Here is a 15,349-nt window from a genome sequence, read left to right on the forward strand (position 1 = left end):
TTATTACCCAAAGGAAGCACAAAGTAAATATCTCTGGTCAGTATCTAATGAAAGATGTAGCAGACAGATTGAAGCACCAAAAAAGTGCCAGCACTGTGTTAAACATTTCAGAAACATTACCTAATTTATTCCTCATGATAGTCTAATAAAGGCACTATTAGTCACTTTTATAAAAGAGGAAGTCTCTTTAGAGAGGTTAAGTAACTTGAATGGTTACTCTGTTGATAAAGACACAGAACTGGAATTCCAATCAAAGTCAACCCTAGATATAGATATTGTTCTGGATGGAATTGTGCCTCCCCCCAATTCAAATGATAAAGATCTAACCCCAATGTGACCATATTTATAGATAGTGACTTTAAAGAGGTAGTGTGACTGGTGTCCTTGTAAGTAGAGGAAGAGACACCAGTGATGTTTACACACAGAGAAAAAGCAAGGTGAGGACACGAACAAGTTGCCATCTGCAAACCAAGGAGAGAGGCCTCAGGTGAAACCAATCCTGCCTGCAACTTTAATTTCCAGTCTCTAGAACTATGGGAAAATATATATATTTTTAAAACATGCAGTTGACCAAATCTTCATTACCATCAGGAATAGGATAAAGGAGCATATTTTTCTACCCTAGGCATTAGCATCTCAGAAAGGGGGAGTGATTATTTAAAAAGTTAATCAGGTTTTATAAGTAGATGTTTTTGTTTTGTATGTGTTTATTTCTTTTCTCTCTGGATTTCTTTGCAGAATAGGCTAATTATATGATGTTCCAAATGCACGATGACTGTGAAGCTTGGAAAGCCATCAATTTTGACTTCATGGAGTAATTGAGGTATTGTTTAGGATTACCTTATATTTATATAGCTGCTAGTAAGCAATACTTTGTTATTTAAAAATGTTAGCCAGTGGTATCTTTTTATGGCAAGCTGATCAAATACAGATATGAACTTAAAAAAGACTTTCTGTATTGTGTGTTCTATAGATCTTTCCTTAATGATATATAATGAGAGCTATTGTTAAGTGCTGTGAGTGCAGGACTCTGGGTGTCTATATCTTCAGGGTCTGACACATAATAGATCTTTAATAAATATGAATCAGTCAATGAACGAAAAAAATTAATTCTATGTAATATATTTCTTGACAGGGTTTGACTGTGGCTAAAAAATCTAAAATGTGAAAATCCCTTACCTATTCAAGTCCTGCATTACATCAATAATTTCATGAAGAATACTTCTTTTTCAGTTAGCACCACACCTAGATTTATAGCTTTCATTTGCTAGAATTATGTGTCTCCTTTCTCTGGCTTGACAACCAGCAACATCTGGGGTGCCCCAGACCTCTGTTTTCATGGTTCACCCCTGCTTCTCATAGAAACTCCCATGTCTTATTAACTATTTGCCCAAAGGAGACAAGCTATCCCTCCAAATATTTTTTTAAGAGTTATTTATTCATTTTAGAGAGAGAGAGAATTAATTAAATGATTTGTCCATCTGTAGTCACACAGGATCTTGTCACTCAAAGTGTGGTCCATGGATCAGCAATATTGACATCACATGTGTGTTCAAAGGAATATAGACTCTCAGACCCCATCCAGTTCTATTGAATCAGAATCTATATTTTAAGAGTTAGAGAAATACTTTTGAAGCAGTGACAATGCGGAGAATTGAATTCAAATGTTCTAATTACTAAATCAAGTTTTTCTGCCCATGTGCCTCATCACAAGGGCTTCTAAAAACAATCTTTGCTCTCCCCTTACTAGTCCCCCTGAAGTGACATGATTCTAATGGGAAAACATTAGTTGTATGTCAGATGCGACCTGAAGGTATTAGAGCTTTGAAGATGTTTTTAAATCACACACTTAAGGTAGCAGTTTATTTATTTTCTGCAAAGCAAGACCTAATTAAGGCCACCCATCAGATTGGAGTAGTATCCATTCTCTACACACAGTTGCCACTGATCATCACATTTGATCCTCACAATAATGCGATGAGAGAGAGGCCTGATTGTTAAAGACAAAAAGGGGCACCTGGATGGCTCAGTCGGTTAAGTGTTCAACTCTTGATTTCAGCTCAGGTCATGATCTCAGGGTTGTAAAACTGAGCCCCATGCTGGGCTCTGCACTCACTGTGAAGCCTGCTCAAGATTCTCTCTCCCTCCCTCTCCTTCTACCCCTCCCTGGACTCATGCACACATGCACATGCTCTAAAAAACAAACAAACAAAAACAAAAAACAAAAAAAACAAACAAATTGAGGCTCAGATAAGCCAAGTAATTGTTAAAAGAGTTTGCATTGCTGATTTTTCTGACTGTAGGTCTTGGCAGAAGTACATAACCCCTAAAATCATAAAAGCAGTCAGGGACAGTTCTGGTGTTATTTAGGTAGCAATACTTCAAAAACTCTTGAAAGCCCTCTATAACTCTAAATGACTGTCACTTTTTCCTTCCATAGGCTAATATTGAGCATCATATTTCTGGGCTGAGGACCTATGGTATTCTTTACTGTATTCTTTGGTTAGCTCTGCAGGGTGTTCTCTTTTCTCCCATGTGATACAACATGCCAGTTCTTTAAATGTATATATTCATTTCATGTTAGATGTTCTGAAATCCTGAGACTTTTGAAATGGAGCTGGGATGGATTTATGATGACAATGGGTGGGTGAACCCACATGCTTTCTCTCTTTTGTTCAACACTGGGAGGAACACATGAATGACAGCCCATTCTCTTGGGATCACTTGTAGGTTATAATGCCCACACCTTAGCTTCTTTAGTCATGGTGAGATGAAAAAGAAATAAAGTGGCTATAGGGAGGATCTTCAGATTCCAAGTAAAACCATGGATATGATGAATGAATACTGTGACTGATACTCCATATGGAAAGAAGGCGTGAACTATTAATGCGGCAGCTGGAAGAGACAAGGGGCATGCCATGTACATTAATGCTCTACCACAAACCCCCTTCCAGTATGATCAACTGTTTTCTGGCAGCCCTACTGACCTTGCATGTACAATTTTTAGTCCTCTTCGTCTTCAGAAAAATATCCCTTTACTATTTATGTGCCAGTGATAAGTACAGAACCATATTTGTTTTTGCAAATTGCTACATTTTAAGATTCTAAGATTCTTAAGACGTTGGCAGACTCAAGCCTTTGCAATATATGAATTCCTGTAGGTTATGTGGTCAATCAAGGAATCTAAGAGTCCTTACTGTTGTTATTTACAGTAATCTGCTCATCAGTCCTAACAAGATTGATTAGAGATATAGCCCAGTAATACACCTTAGTATTTCCCTACTACTTCATTTAATCTGATGAACATACTGTGGAAAGGATATTTTACAATGTGCAAATCCTTGTAATCACTAGACAGTGCACGATAGAGCCGTGTTCCTACCAAGACAGCTTAATAAAATTAACTCTGGCTCAGTAGGTGTGTGCAATGAGATTTTCTCTAACTTTTCCAAAAGTAGTTTTGGTCCAAAAGCAAGGATTTTTCACTGTTCTAGTTCAAATTAAAATGCTCTGTAGAGGTTCATAATTTTTTACCTCAAATTAATGATGTCTGAATGAATGGATTTAATACTTCATAGGAATTACAATAAAGAGAATGCTCTTGGCAAAAGAAACAATTGTGCATTCTTATGGATAGGAATATTTTCATTTGGGAAATGAGTGTTGATAATCCTATGAGGCTGACATTATGGTGAGTTGTATGTGCATAGTACTGTGGTTAAAAGCTTGGGAATCAGGAACTATTGATTTCACCACCTACTACTTGTGTGACTTGAACACGTTACTCCCTTTTCTCAGCCTGTTTCCTTTTCCATGGAGTCAGAAGCCTCAGTTCTACCTTTAGTGACAAGACTTCTGGGAAGGCTATGAGGATTAAAAGACATAAGGTAGGTTATCATTGGAAGCTGCATGAGGTAGGTATCATTGGAAGCTACTCTCTGATGTGAGACTGTATTAGTCCAATTCTGTGAGAATCAATAAGTATGTTTTAAAGGGTTCTCTGGCACTGCAGAGGCCAGAGCATCTCACCTATTAAATCATTCCTTCATTAAGTCAAACCTCTGAGTCAAAGTTAAGGGTTATAATTTTACTTAGTTAGATGTTTAGACTATAGCCCTATATGACAGCTGAAATTTTTTTATTCAGTCCATTTAATAACAAAGATTCTGAGCATCACAAACAGAAAGTTAATAGAAAAACATAGCCCTGGATTTCAGACTCCAAAGTTTGTGATTCTTGTGCTGTATAAGCATAATATACAATTGGTTATGAACAAAGAGAAAAGTAATCTAACTTCGTTTCATGCACTAACCTAATAGGATCAATAAATCAGTTACCCTCAATCTAGCAGATCAGATATAAATCAGCAGGGATGAGCTAAAGACAAGTGAGACCACAATATAATAGTGTCTACTAAAGAAGCAGCTAAAATGCACATGAAAAACCACGAGAAATATAATGTAAATGTTAGGGTATTTTCAATATACTTGAAAATGGGCAGGTATTAGAGTATTGCATCTAATTTGCAGCTGCACAATTTATATAGGAAGCTGTCCAAATAGTGTTCCCAGTTACTGGGAAGCCCAAAGCATATAATACTAAGATCTAAAGCTACCCAGATGTCTCCCAACCACAGATTGGATAACTGTGACCCCATCTCAAGCTCCTCCAGACCTCCAACATCATACCTTAAGAGAGATTTCAGGATATCAGGGTATGACTAAATCTACTACACCTCAATCCAGTAGTCAAAAAAGAGGCCGGGAATTTTCTGTGTTCTAAATAAAACAACCCTACCCTAAGATGGTTATATCCTCATAGGCAGAAGTGAAGGTGGAGATCCAGAACTGTGAGCAATCTTGACAAGCCTACTCTGGCATCCCCTGTTATCCTTCAAGTTAGTCACCAAAGAAACCAGGACTCCCAGGTCATCCCTTACTTATCAATGCTTAGCTCCAAAAGGTAACATTTCTCATTAACCATCAGTTCTGTCCCCAAATTCCATACCATCTTCCCTCCTTGCTTTCTTTTCTGCATAACATTCATCATTACACACACATACTTGAACTAATGCATATTTGTTTATCTGTCTTCTCCACAAGAATATATGTTCCACCAGGATAGAATTTTTTTTTCTGTTTTTCTCATTGCTGGATTTATTGTTCCTGGCTTATAATAAGCACTCAATAAATATTTATTGTGTAAACAACTGAATAAATGAGTGAATGGATTCTGCCCCAAGTTATGGTAGCTTCCAGGAGCTGTGAGTATATTAAGTCTAAAGCCAATTAGTATTGGCTGTTTGACTTCTTCATACTTGCTTTTAGTAGAACAGTGAGCTAATGAGGGATAGTGCACTCACTTACTAGTTCTCAAAATGAAGATTTGATGCCTCTGTCAAAAAAAAGCTAAGGAAGGAAGGCTGTGCTGTACAAATATTTCATTAGAAAAATTACTTTGGATCTTATTCAATGAAGAGGTCAAATATTTTTTCTTACAGTCCATATCACCATGGACTCCCAGGTGTCTCTCACTAAAGTTTTATGAATAGAAATGGAGAAAGGTTAATACAGAGTACAAGTGGTAAGCATAACAAGGGATATGAATGAGAACTGAAAAGAAAATAAAAATTTAATAGAATATGCGGCCAGAGTTGCTCCGTACTTAGCACATAGGAACCTCTCAATACTTATTTATTTAATAATTGAATGAATAATGTTGACATATCTAAAGGAGAGGCAATAGGTTAAGAAAAAAGTAATCTCTAGTAGCAAAGAATTTCACTACTTTCAGGCCTTGTCTTTTATTTCTTCGAAATGGTGACACTTCTAAATGGCATAGGATGAGTGACGCCTGGGTGGCTCAGTGGTTGAGCATCTGCCTTTAGCTCAGGGTGTGATCCTGGGGTCTTGGGGTAGAGTCTCACATCAGGCTCCCCATAGGGAACCTGCTTCTCCCTCTGCCTGTTTCTGCCAATCTCTTTCTCTCTCTCTCACTCTCTCTCATGAAAAAATAAATAAATTTAAAAATTTTGTTACTATGGTAACAATTAACCAAATGATTTTGGATGCATAGTATTCTCAAATACAGTAGATTTTATAGTCTTCATTAAAAAATATGATTCAGTGTATGCGTTGTTGTTAAGTCATTGCTTAGTCTTTCAAGTCCTTAATTTTACATCTTAAAGTAAGACATTGTACAGTAATAATGATGGTGCTTGCTTAGGAGTCAGGAGCTGTGGGTACCACCCAGGAATTCGATATGATTAAGTCCTAGGGAATCTGCCATGAACTGCTTGCTATGGCTCAAGCATTCAGTACACTAATTTATTTTAATCTTGGGTTTTGAAAGAAAATGTTACAATATGAGAATTTAGAAATTATGCTTTACTAAACTTTCCATCAAAATATTTAACAAAGACAAATCTAACAATATTGTAGCAATATTCTGTATTGGTTACTAGTTTGTTATAGAGATGAATATCTTGATCAGGAACTATCCAAGGTAGAAATATGACAAATGAAAATATTAATACAGTTTTTTTACAACAAAATGAAAAGGTGAGATGGGCAAGGATTTAGCTGTATTCCAAGCCGCACAAAACAGAAATTGACCAAAGATTCCTTTTTTCTAAGTAGTCTCATTTCCTTTGTCAACTCTAAATGTTCATCTAAACTCAGGCCTTATGTTTTTTTAACAGAAGTGGCAATCAGTAGATGATTGTATATTCAAATTTATTCAAGTGTGTTTTAGTTTCTCAGAGTTTTTGTTTCATAGAACTATAAATTTCTTGAATTCAAAGCTTAATGTTCATCAAATCCATTTATCTTTAGCAATGGGGAGTCTAAGTTTCAATTTCTTTAGAGAAACTGAATTATAGACCAGAGAAAAATTATAGAACAAGAAATTCCAGAAATGGATATGTTTTCTTCTTCTCTGCTATTGATATTATTTTGGTTGACAGTGTTGCTCATACAGTTTTTATAGGTGTTGTAGTCCTGAGAATGTAAAAAACACATGTGTAAAGCTTTAATGATGGCATTTTTAAAATATCCCATGTTGACAACAGAAGAATTTTAATAGCTTTGTTATATTCATGTATACTTTAAATAAGAAAATGAAAATGGAATTTCAAAATTAATCCTGTGGTGCGTAGCCATAAAGTCAAAGCAATAAAAGAATTTAATCACAAATGAGATGCTACAGCTAACTGAATTAAGGAGGAAGTTAAGGTTTTCATTTCTAATTGTCCTCTTCCCTGCAATAAACATCAGACACTTAAAGATTATATACACTTTTACATTTTGCAGTAAACATAGAGTAATGTATATATGTTTATCTCTGTGGGGAGTATTATCTACTTCCCTGCAACTATTATTGAGTATATATAATTAGCAATATTGGAAACTTCCCTTGTTACTTAGAAGGAATTTCCTAGTTTGCATAATATTTTGTACTTTATTTTCCACATCTGGGGCAACATGATCTTTTTGTAGAACCCACAACATGAACCAAAATTCTGAAACAATTTCATCAGAGCAGCTTATCAATTTTACTTTTTCCAGGTGCTTATGGGGTGTTCCTGCTAGTATTACTTGCATCCAGTTTAAAATTAATGTAAATCCAAATAGGATAGGGAGATGGGGAAAAGATCGATCCAAATCATAGCAGATCCTCACTGTGCTGGAGGGAAGAGGGCTGTGAAGCACCTCTGATAACAACAGTGGAGGAAATGAAGCACTGATTACAAGCCAGGTTTGAGCTGAGCATTAATACAAAGAAAATCAACATTATCCTGATTACTGCATGGAAAAAATAGATGCTACCCCACCTCTTTCTGCAGATGTAACACCAGGCATTGTGCTTGCTTAGGATAACTGGATGGGAATAGCACATAATACATATACTTATAATTAAAGGAAGGGGGGGTTCCTGACTTAATATAAAAACTTCAAAAACATACAAATTTTGGCATAAACATTAGGTTTTGTTGTTGTTGCTTTAGGGAAAAAAATCCCTTACTAATCAGCAATAGCTTAGTGCAATTGTTAAAAATATGGTGTGTTATTATAGCCTAAACACTTGATTCCTGGACATACCTCCCCATACCCCCCACCCACAAACTCATACAAGTATGTTCATTCCTAATTATACTTGAAAATTTATTTAGCTTATGGCTACTTGAATAGCCCCCACATCGCTCTTCTTTCTTTTTTGTTCTGGAAGCTCCCTCTTCTGTGTTCCTTTAGCACATTTGTCCACATCAGTCCATGAATAGGCTATGAGCAACTGAGAAAAGTGGCCTTATTAGTCTTTGCATTCCTGCACCTTATCTAATCACTGGCAAAAAAGTCTTATTTTTCCTGCCTGCCCTTCATTCTACATATGATGGCATATGTTATGCTTTCTAAATTATTGTATTTCAAAGAAGACAACTCTAAATAGGAGAAAATTATATTAATCAAATATTTCTGTTACACTGAATTTAACTATATATCCATAGGTTTGGTCATAAATCATTTCCTGATATTATAATACAGAAAGTCAGTGAGGTCCTTTAAAAGACTTGCCACTAGAACCCTTTTTTTTACTGTTACTGGGGAAGACCCAACGTAATGTAATAAATGGGTAAAATAATAAAAAGACAAAATGGCAGACAATAAATGTATGTACATATATAATATTTATATATATCTATGTAAATTTTATAAATCAGAGGGGAGAGCTTACATTTTAAATCCGACAGAATGAAAGAAAATTTGAGACATTTCATCCAACCCTGCCTCTAGTACAGTGAGTATAGTTAGTACATAACTGAAATGTCTGCTGAAAACCTTAGGGCAATTGAAATGAGCCTTAAATTTCCTTCCCACAACCACCTAATCTTTCTCCCCATCTCCCCCACTCCAAATCACAAAAATGACATCTCTAACCTCCACAGTGTGTCAGATTTAGGAGTAATCAGATAGAATATGGGCAGAGTAAAAGTTTGTAATAAAAAGCCAGCTTCATGTTCACAGATTGACTGAGTTGCTGCTGGAGAAGGTGCCTTGATTAAACCTCACAGAGCCTCATTTTTGGCACATCTTTGACCAGTTAGGCGGGCCTAGATTCTACCCATGCTCAGCAATTCCTCATTCCTCTTAGGGAATTGTTCTGCTTCTTCCACAGCTCCTCCTCCTCCAATTAAGGGTCTGACACTGCCCATTGACCACGTTTATTTTTCTGCCTTTTGGCACCAGGAGCTTGTCTGTTGTAGGATAAAAGTGGAATTCTCTGCTGTCTGCAGGGCTTTCCCCAGGGAACAGAGCATGAAACCCAAACTTATATATAAAATCATATCCTGTTTGCAAACATCATATTCCCTTTGCTTCTCACTAATCTGGTCCTGTAAACCCCAGCACAGCTTGAGAGCCCATTCCTCATCTAAACAAATGCCATAAGCTCCTTTATACTTTTACAACCATGTCAAAAAATAATATTGCCTGCCAATAGTGATGTGATTGGAGTTGCCTCCTCCAAGCCATAAAAGAAGTGCAGAGTCTGTTATCAATTTCTCTAAGTGTATCAGGGGAATTATGGGTCGATTCAGTTCCAAGTTATAAATGACAACTCAAAAGCCGCAGAAGTGTTTGAAGCTGGGAGCTGATGACGACATTATCATAAAAGCCTGCTCGTCCTTGCTTTTGTGGGTTTTTTTTTTGTGGCCTATCAAGTGAAGAGGGAAAAATAAAGCTGAGAAATGATTTCAAGATTTCTTCACACAGCAGCAGGTCAGATGGCCAGAAAAATGATCACTATTTTTAGTGATATACCCTTAGGAGTGAAGTGGTCCTACACTGGCTTTTATTTCCAGAATCCCTTAATTATCTATTTCATTAGATGATAACCAAGTCCTGGTATTTGGTAAAATACTCTCTGCAATTGATGCATTTTCATGTAGTGTAATCACACACTAATGAAAAGTGAGTCATGCCATAGTAACTAAGAAAATGAGAACCAAACAGAAAGGAATTAAAAACCCTTGAGATTGTTGCTCAAAATGCTATTCTGGAAAACATACTTTAAAACACCTGAAGTACCAATTGCCCGTTGAGCAATTTAACTAACTACTCTCAAATAGTCATAGGCAAAGAGTATATACTTATCATGATGAGTACTGGGTCATATTTATAATTGTTGAATTGCTATATTGTACACCTAAGACTATAATACTATATATTATCTATACTGTAATTTAAAAACTATCATATGCAATTTTAGGTAAAAATTTAATAAGAAGTAGGGATTTTCAGATTTCATAATGTCCCAGATAGTCTCCTCAAAAACCAATCTAAAAAACAAAACAAAACACAAAAACCAGTCAATCTATCAGCCTTCAGTAGGTATATATTAAAGCCCCCTAGTAGCAAGGTATATATTCTAGGACTAGAGTTTACTTTAATAATTGGGGAGCATCAAGTATTTTGGAATTTAAATCAGTGTGTCCATCTTAGATAATGTGAACTGGAAGAGTGCCTTAACAACAAGAGCAATTTTAGTGTTTTCTAAGCTCTCTGGAGTATCCCTGCTGTGAAGTTGGACCACTCTCAGTTCATATTGGATATCTTTGTATAGTTAATATGTCTAGAACTATCCCAAAGGTAAAAATTTTGACTGGTACAAATCCAGAGTATTCAGAGTTTCTCTTAGGACTTGTATCAAAACCCAAGATATGATGGGCAAGAGGTTTCTGAATGCCTTAGAACACAACTTGGTTTCTGGAGGAAAAAAAAAAAAAAGGCCAAATCAAACTAGTTCTCTAGACTAGCAACAAGGACAAGCTTGTCTGTGCACACACATGCAGGACACACATGTTCACACTCATTTGGACCTATATTAACACCACCAGAAGACCATTAAAAGACCCAGAGGCCAATCTAATAAACACAAGTACCTCTCTCCAGTCTTCTCCAGCACTAAAGTCAGATTAATCCAATCTTCTACCTCCTGCTACTGCTTGCTACTACTAGAGTAGTTCTAGCTAAAGAATAAGAAGTTACTGTGGTATGAGTTTAGAGCTGTTGAATAGAGGTACTTTGTGTTCAAGGAAAAGTGTTGCATAGGCACAACCCAAGTCAGACTTGGGAGGTGGATCCTAGGGAGTTGTCCTCATTTCAGCTCTGGGTCATGAATTAAGTGTAAAGGAGTGGAAATTTGATGATCATCTCTCTTTTCACAGTTTTGATTTCCTCCCCATCATTGTATCCTCTAAGTAGCCATTAGCTTTGTTTCATTCTTTGCTTCATTTGCATGTAATCAGTCATTCTCTTAAAAGGAGCACTTGAGATGTTAGAAAATAAGTACAAAAGCCAATGAAACCTATTTTATTTTTTTAAAGATTTTATTTATTTATTCATGAGACAAGGGGGGAGGGTGGGGGTAGAAACATAGGCACTATACCAGCCACACTGCTGTACTGTGAGGCTCTAGGGATTGTGAAGATAAAAACCATGGAAGAACCTAATGAGCTCTTTTAGAACTCCTATACATAGACATGAACATCAACCTCATACTTTTAGCCTTTTACCCTTTACTATGTGACTTCAGGAAAATATAATTTCTCTGAGCCTTCCAGTTTCTCATCTGCAAAAGGGTATTAATAATAATAACTATTTCACAGGGGCACCTGGGTGGCTCAGTGGTTGAGTGTCTGCCTTTGGCTCAATTTGTGATCCTGGAGACCAGGGATTGAGTCTCTCATCAGGCTCCCTGCATGGAGTCTGCTTCTCTTTCTGCCTGTGTCTCTGCCTCTCTCTCTCTCTCTGTGTCTCTCATGATTAAATAAAATTAAAAAAATATATACAATAAGTATTTCACAAAGCTGTTATAAACCTCAGTTATGTGTTAGCAAACTAAAATCCAAGCAGGTATTGACTGTTGTAGTTGTCATCCTTATTTCTAGAGAGGGCAAAATCATAGGTGAAGGGATAGAAAGATTATTCTTGTGAAATCTAGAATCACCAAAATGGTAGAATTAACTTAAAATATATGGGATTTCCCTGTATAGAATTCAGTTATAGCAAAATACTGCCTAAAATATGATACCCACAGTTCTTTCCCTTCAATATCCAAGAGGCCTAATTGACTTAAATTCCTCGGTCCTTGAAACCTGACCTAGAATTATGCTCTCCTAACATGACTTAGCACTTAGTTCTATAGGATGACAATTTGTTACTGGTAACAGTTAACTTTAAATAAATTGCAGGCTAAAGGATGTGTTCTAATCATCCACAAAAATGTAGACATTTTTCTTCATATGTCAGTGGATTCAAACAAATTTGTCTTTGAAATGTGGTATAAATATCCTGGGTCAAAAAAGGCTTTGTTAATTACTGAAGACAAAAATGGCCCCAGGGGTTCACAAACAAAACGTGCCACAATGCAAAGCACTTTGTGAAGTTTATGCTATTTTCATCAGGAATACAATGTACTTGCATACTCAGTGTGACTCTACTGAGTACTGAATTCTGCTGCAAAACTGTTAAACCTCTTGCGTTACCTTTTCTTCAGCTACATAAGTCTAGCAAAACTAGCTTATGGACATGTTATCTGTGCAATCACACAGAACCCTAGAGTAAGAAGAGTCCCACACTTGGATTAATTCATTGTGTCACCATCTTGAATTTCTTAATAAATTTTGAGCATGGGGATCTGCGTTTTCATTGGGAATTGAGTCCTATAAATTATGTAGCTAATCCTGAAGTCTAGGATAAGTTTTACTGAGAAACAGCCTGAACAGATAAATCAAAGGAGATATTTTTGACAATTTATGTTATTTAAAAGCAGTAAAAAAACTCACACTTACCCCAAGTCCACCACAAGGTAGTGAAGAAAAAATCTTTTGAGAGGTGTCACCTACACATTAAGAAGATATAAAAAAAATTTATCAATTGGGAATACAATCATGATTTTTAAAATTTGAGTGTTTATTAACATGTAATATGTCACATAGTATTTATCATTTGACTTAGAAGAAAATTAATCAAATTTTATACAGGTAAGAGCTCAAAGTAAATGATACTACGTGTAGATTCTATTGCCTTACATGAACAAACACATACCTATGAAATTTGAGTCTCAAAAGTTTTTTTAGCTTCCCTACAATCATTTACTATATCACGTCTTTTTTTTATATATACTTTACTTAAGATAACTCAGCTATTCTGAGTTATCACTCTAAAGTGATGTGTTAAGCCACAAGTTTTTGAAAAGCAGTTATTTTTTAAATGTTTTAAATATTAAAACATCTATTTAAATACACAGACTTATTCTTAATTTCTCCTTCAGATATAACTAAGACAAAGTTTACTATAAGCTTCTTCAAAATCTACATTTTTAAACAAACAAATCAGAAAACACTATAGAAAGGATAACCCTTTTGGGAAATCTATATAATACAAATAGAAATATATCCTCTTTAAAATATATACCAAATTCTTGCTTGCATCTGTCTCTTAGAATTGATATTTCATGGAATTTTTAATCATTTTTACCTGCATTTTAATTTTCTACATTATCTACCACATTTAATAGAGAAAACAAAAATATTCACTCCTAAACCTCCCTGCAAAGTAATTAAAGGAAAAGGCAATGGTCATTTCTATCCCAATTTATTTGTTGTATTGCTGATCAATGAAACAAATAATGATGAAAATTGAAAATAGGTTTGTGGCAAACTTCACATGTCATGTCAGTAAAATCTATCTAGATTTTGTTGTCAAAAAACATTTATTTTGTGAATAATAAATTGTTTGGGTTGAGTTAAAATGCAATTGCTAATGGATGGGAAATGATAAAACAAATGGAATCGCAAATGAAAAAATAAGACATCTTGGGGTGCCTGGGTGGCTCAGTGGTTGAGAGGCTGCCTTCAGCTCAGGGCATGATCCTGGTGTCCTGGGATTGAATCCTGCATCAGGCTCCCTAAAGGGAGCCTGCTTCTCCCTCTCCCTATGTCTCTGCCTCTCTCTCTCTGTGTCTCTCATGAATAAATAAATAAAACCTTAAAAAAAAAGACATCTCATTACATATAAGGATGAGGGGAAAAAAGATGAGAAATCAACAGAAAAAATATGGAAACCTTGGAAAAATGTTGAAACTGGAATAATGACATCAGTAAAAAATACATGAGAAAATTTATGGACAGCTTTGAGAAAAGCAAAGTTTTCTTAAGTTGTTGCTCATAACAAAGATATTTCTGTATTCTTAAATATTTTGCAAGGATGTATTGGTCACATATGAAATTAAAATACATAATAATATTTTAATGTCTGAATTCTTCATTCCACAACCAGTAAAAAGGGATTAAAGGTAATATTGCAATGTAATAAAGCAAATTTAAAGTACTTTTAAAAAATTATTAAACTCTAAGAGAATAAGTAAAATAAATAATCTGCTTAAGAATTTTTAATAATGTTTATAATAATACAAAACAGCCTAATAATCAATAATTTAAATTTAGTAATGTGTAAAAAATTTTTAATTCACTGAATTGATTGGGTTTATTTTTTAATAATGCTATATTACCTTATCCATGGATTCATATCTGGCTAGCCACAAGATAATGGTAACTGGTAGTAAGAATGACAGGAATATTAATGTAAAGAAAAACCGTGCACCAGAAATGACTGGAGAACATGTATTTAAAGTGTCACCTTACAGAGTCTAGAGTATTTAAGGAGATAAATGGCACCTATTTTCAAAACTAATCATTTTATAAATTATCAATGTCTTTTAAAATACAAAGACTGATAGGCCTGGTCATAATGGACCTTTATTTAAATCCTTCCCTCTAACTCCAGGACTTAACTATCAAAAACTGTAATATCATTTTAACTCAGAAAATCATACAGTTGAATGAATTTCAATTAAATGTGTGTGCACAATGACAGGTACCAATCACTGCCCACATCTGTACTGGGAGGGACTGAGGTAAAAAAGGAAGTATGGAAGTGAAAGAAAGGGATAAAGAAAGGGAAAATATCTTGATGATTATAAATTTCTATATATTTACACATGCGAGCTCCAATCTGGTCTTTTATTTATTTTTTTTATTATTATTTTTTTTAATCTGGTCTTTTAGATATAAGTACAAAGCCACAAAAATTCAAATTTTCTTCAAAGAAGAAAAATTTTGAAATTAAAATTAAAAAATAAAATTAAAATTTGAATTAAGGAAAACCAGCTAAGTTTCTGGATTCATAAGAGAAACTGATGTAGTTCAAAGGTGTTATGAAAGTTGAATTTAGGTGCACCTGGGTAGTTCAGTCATTCAAGTGTCTGCTTTCAGCTCAGGTCATGATCCCAA

At 35.1% G+C, this 15,349-nt stretch overlaps 1 protein-coding gene across 23 annotated transcripts in view; it reads right to left on the reverse strand.

Annotated features, from left to right (window-relative positions):
• The window catches only part of HDAC9 (histone deacetylase 9), a 911,611-nt gene that overhangs the window by 235,503 nt on the left and 660,759 nt on the right, over window positions 1–15,349 (reverse strand). For all 23 annotated transcript variants that reach the window (XM_072783863.1, XM_072783864.1, XM_072783866.1 and 20 more), the window contains one exon: window positions 12,848–12,897. In XM_072783863.1, the coding sequence (XP_072639964.1) occupies window positions 12,848–12,897 (50 nt within the window). The remainder of the gene's footprint in view (window positions 1–12,847; window positions 12,898–15,349) is intronic.

The sequence above is a fragment of the Canis lupus genome, chromosome 18, assembly GCF_048164855.1.
Source record: "Canis lupus baileyi chromosome 18, mCanLup2.hap1, whole genome shotgun sequence".
Lineage (NCBI taxonomy): Eukaryota > Metazoa > Chordata > Mammalia > Carnivora > Canidae > Canis > Canis lupus.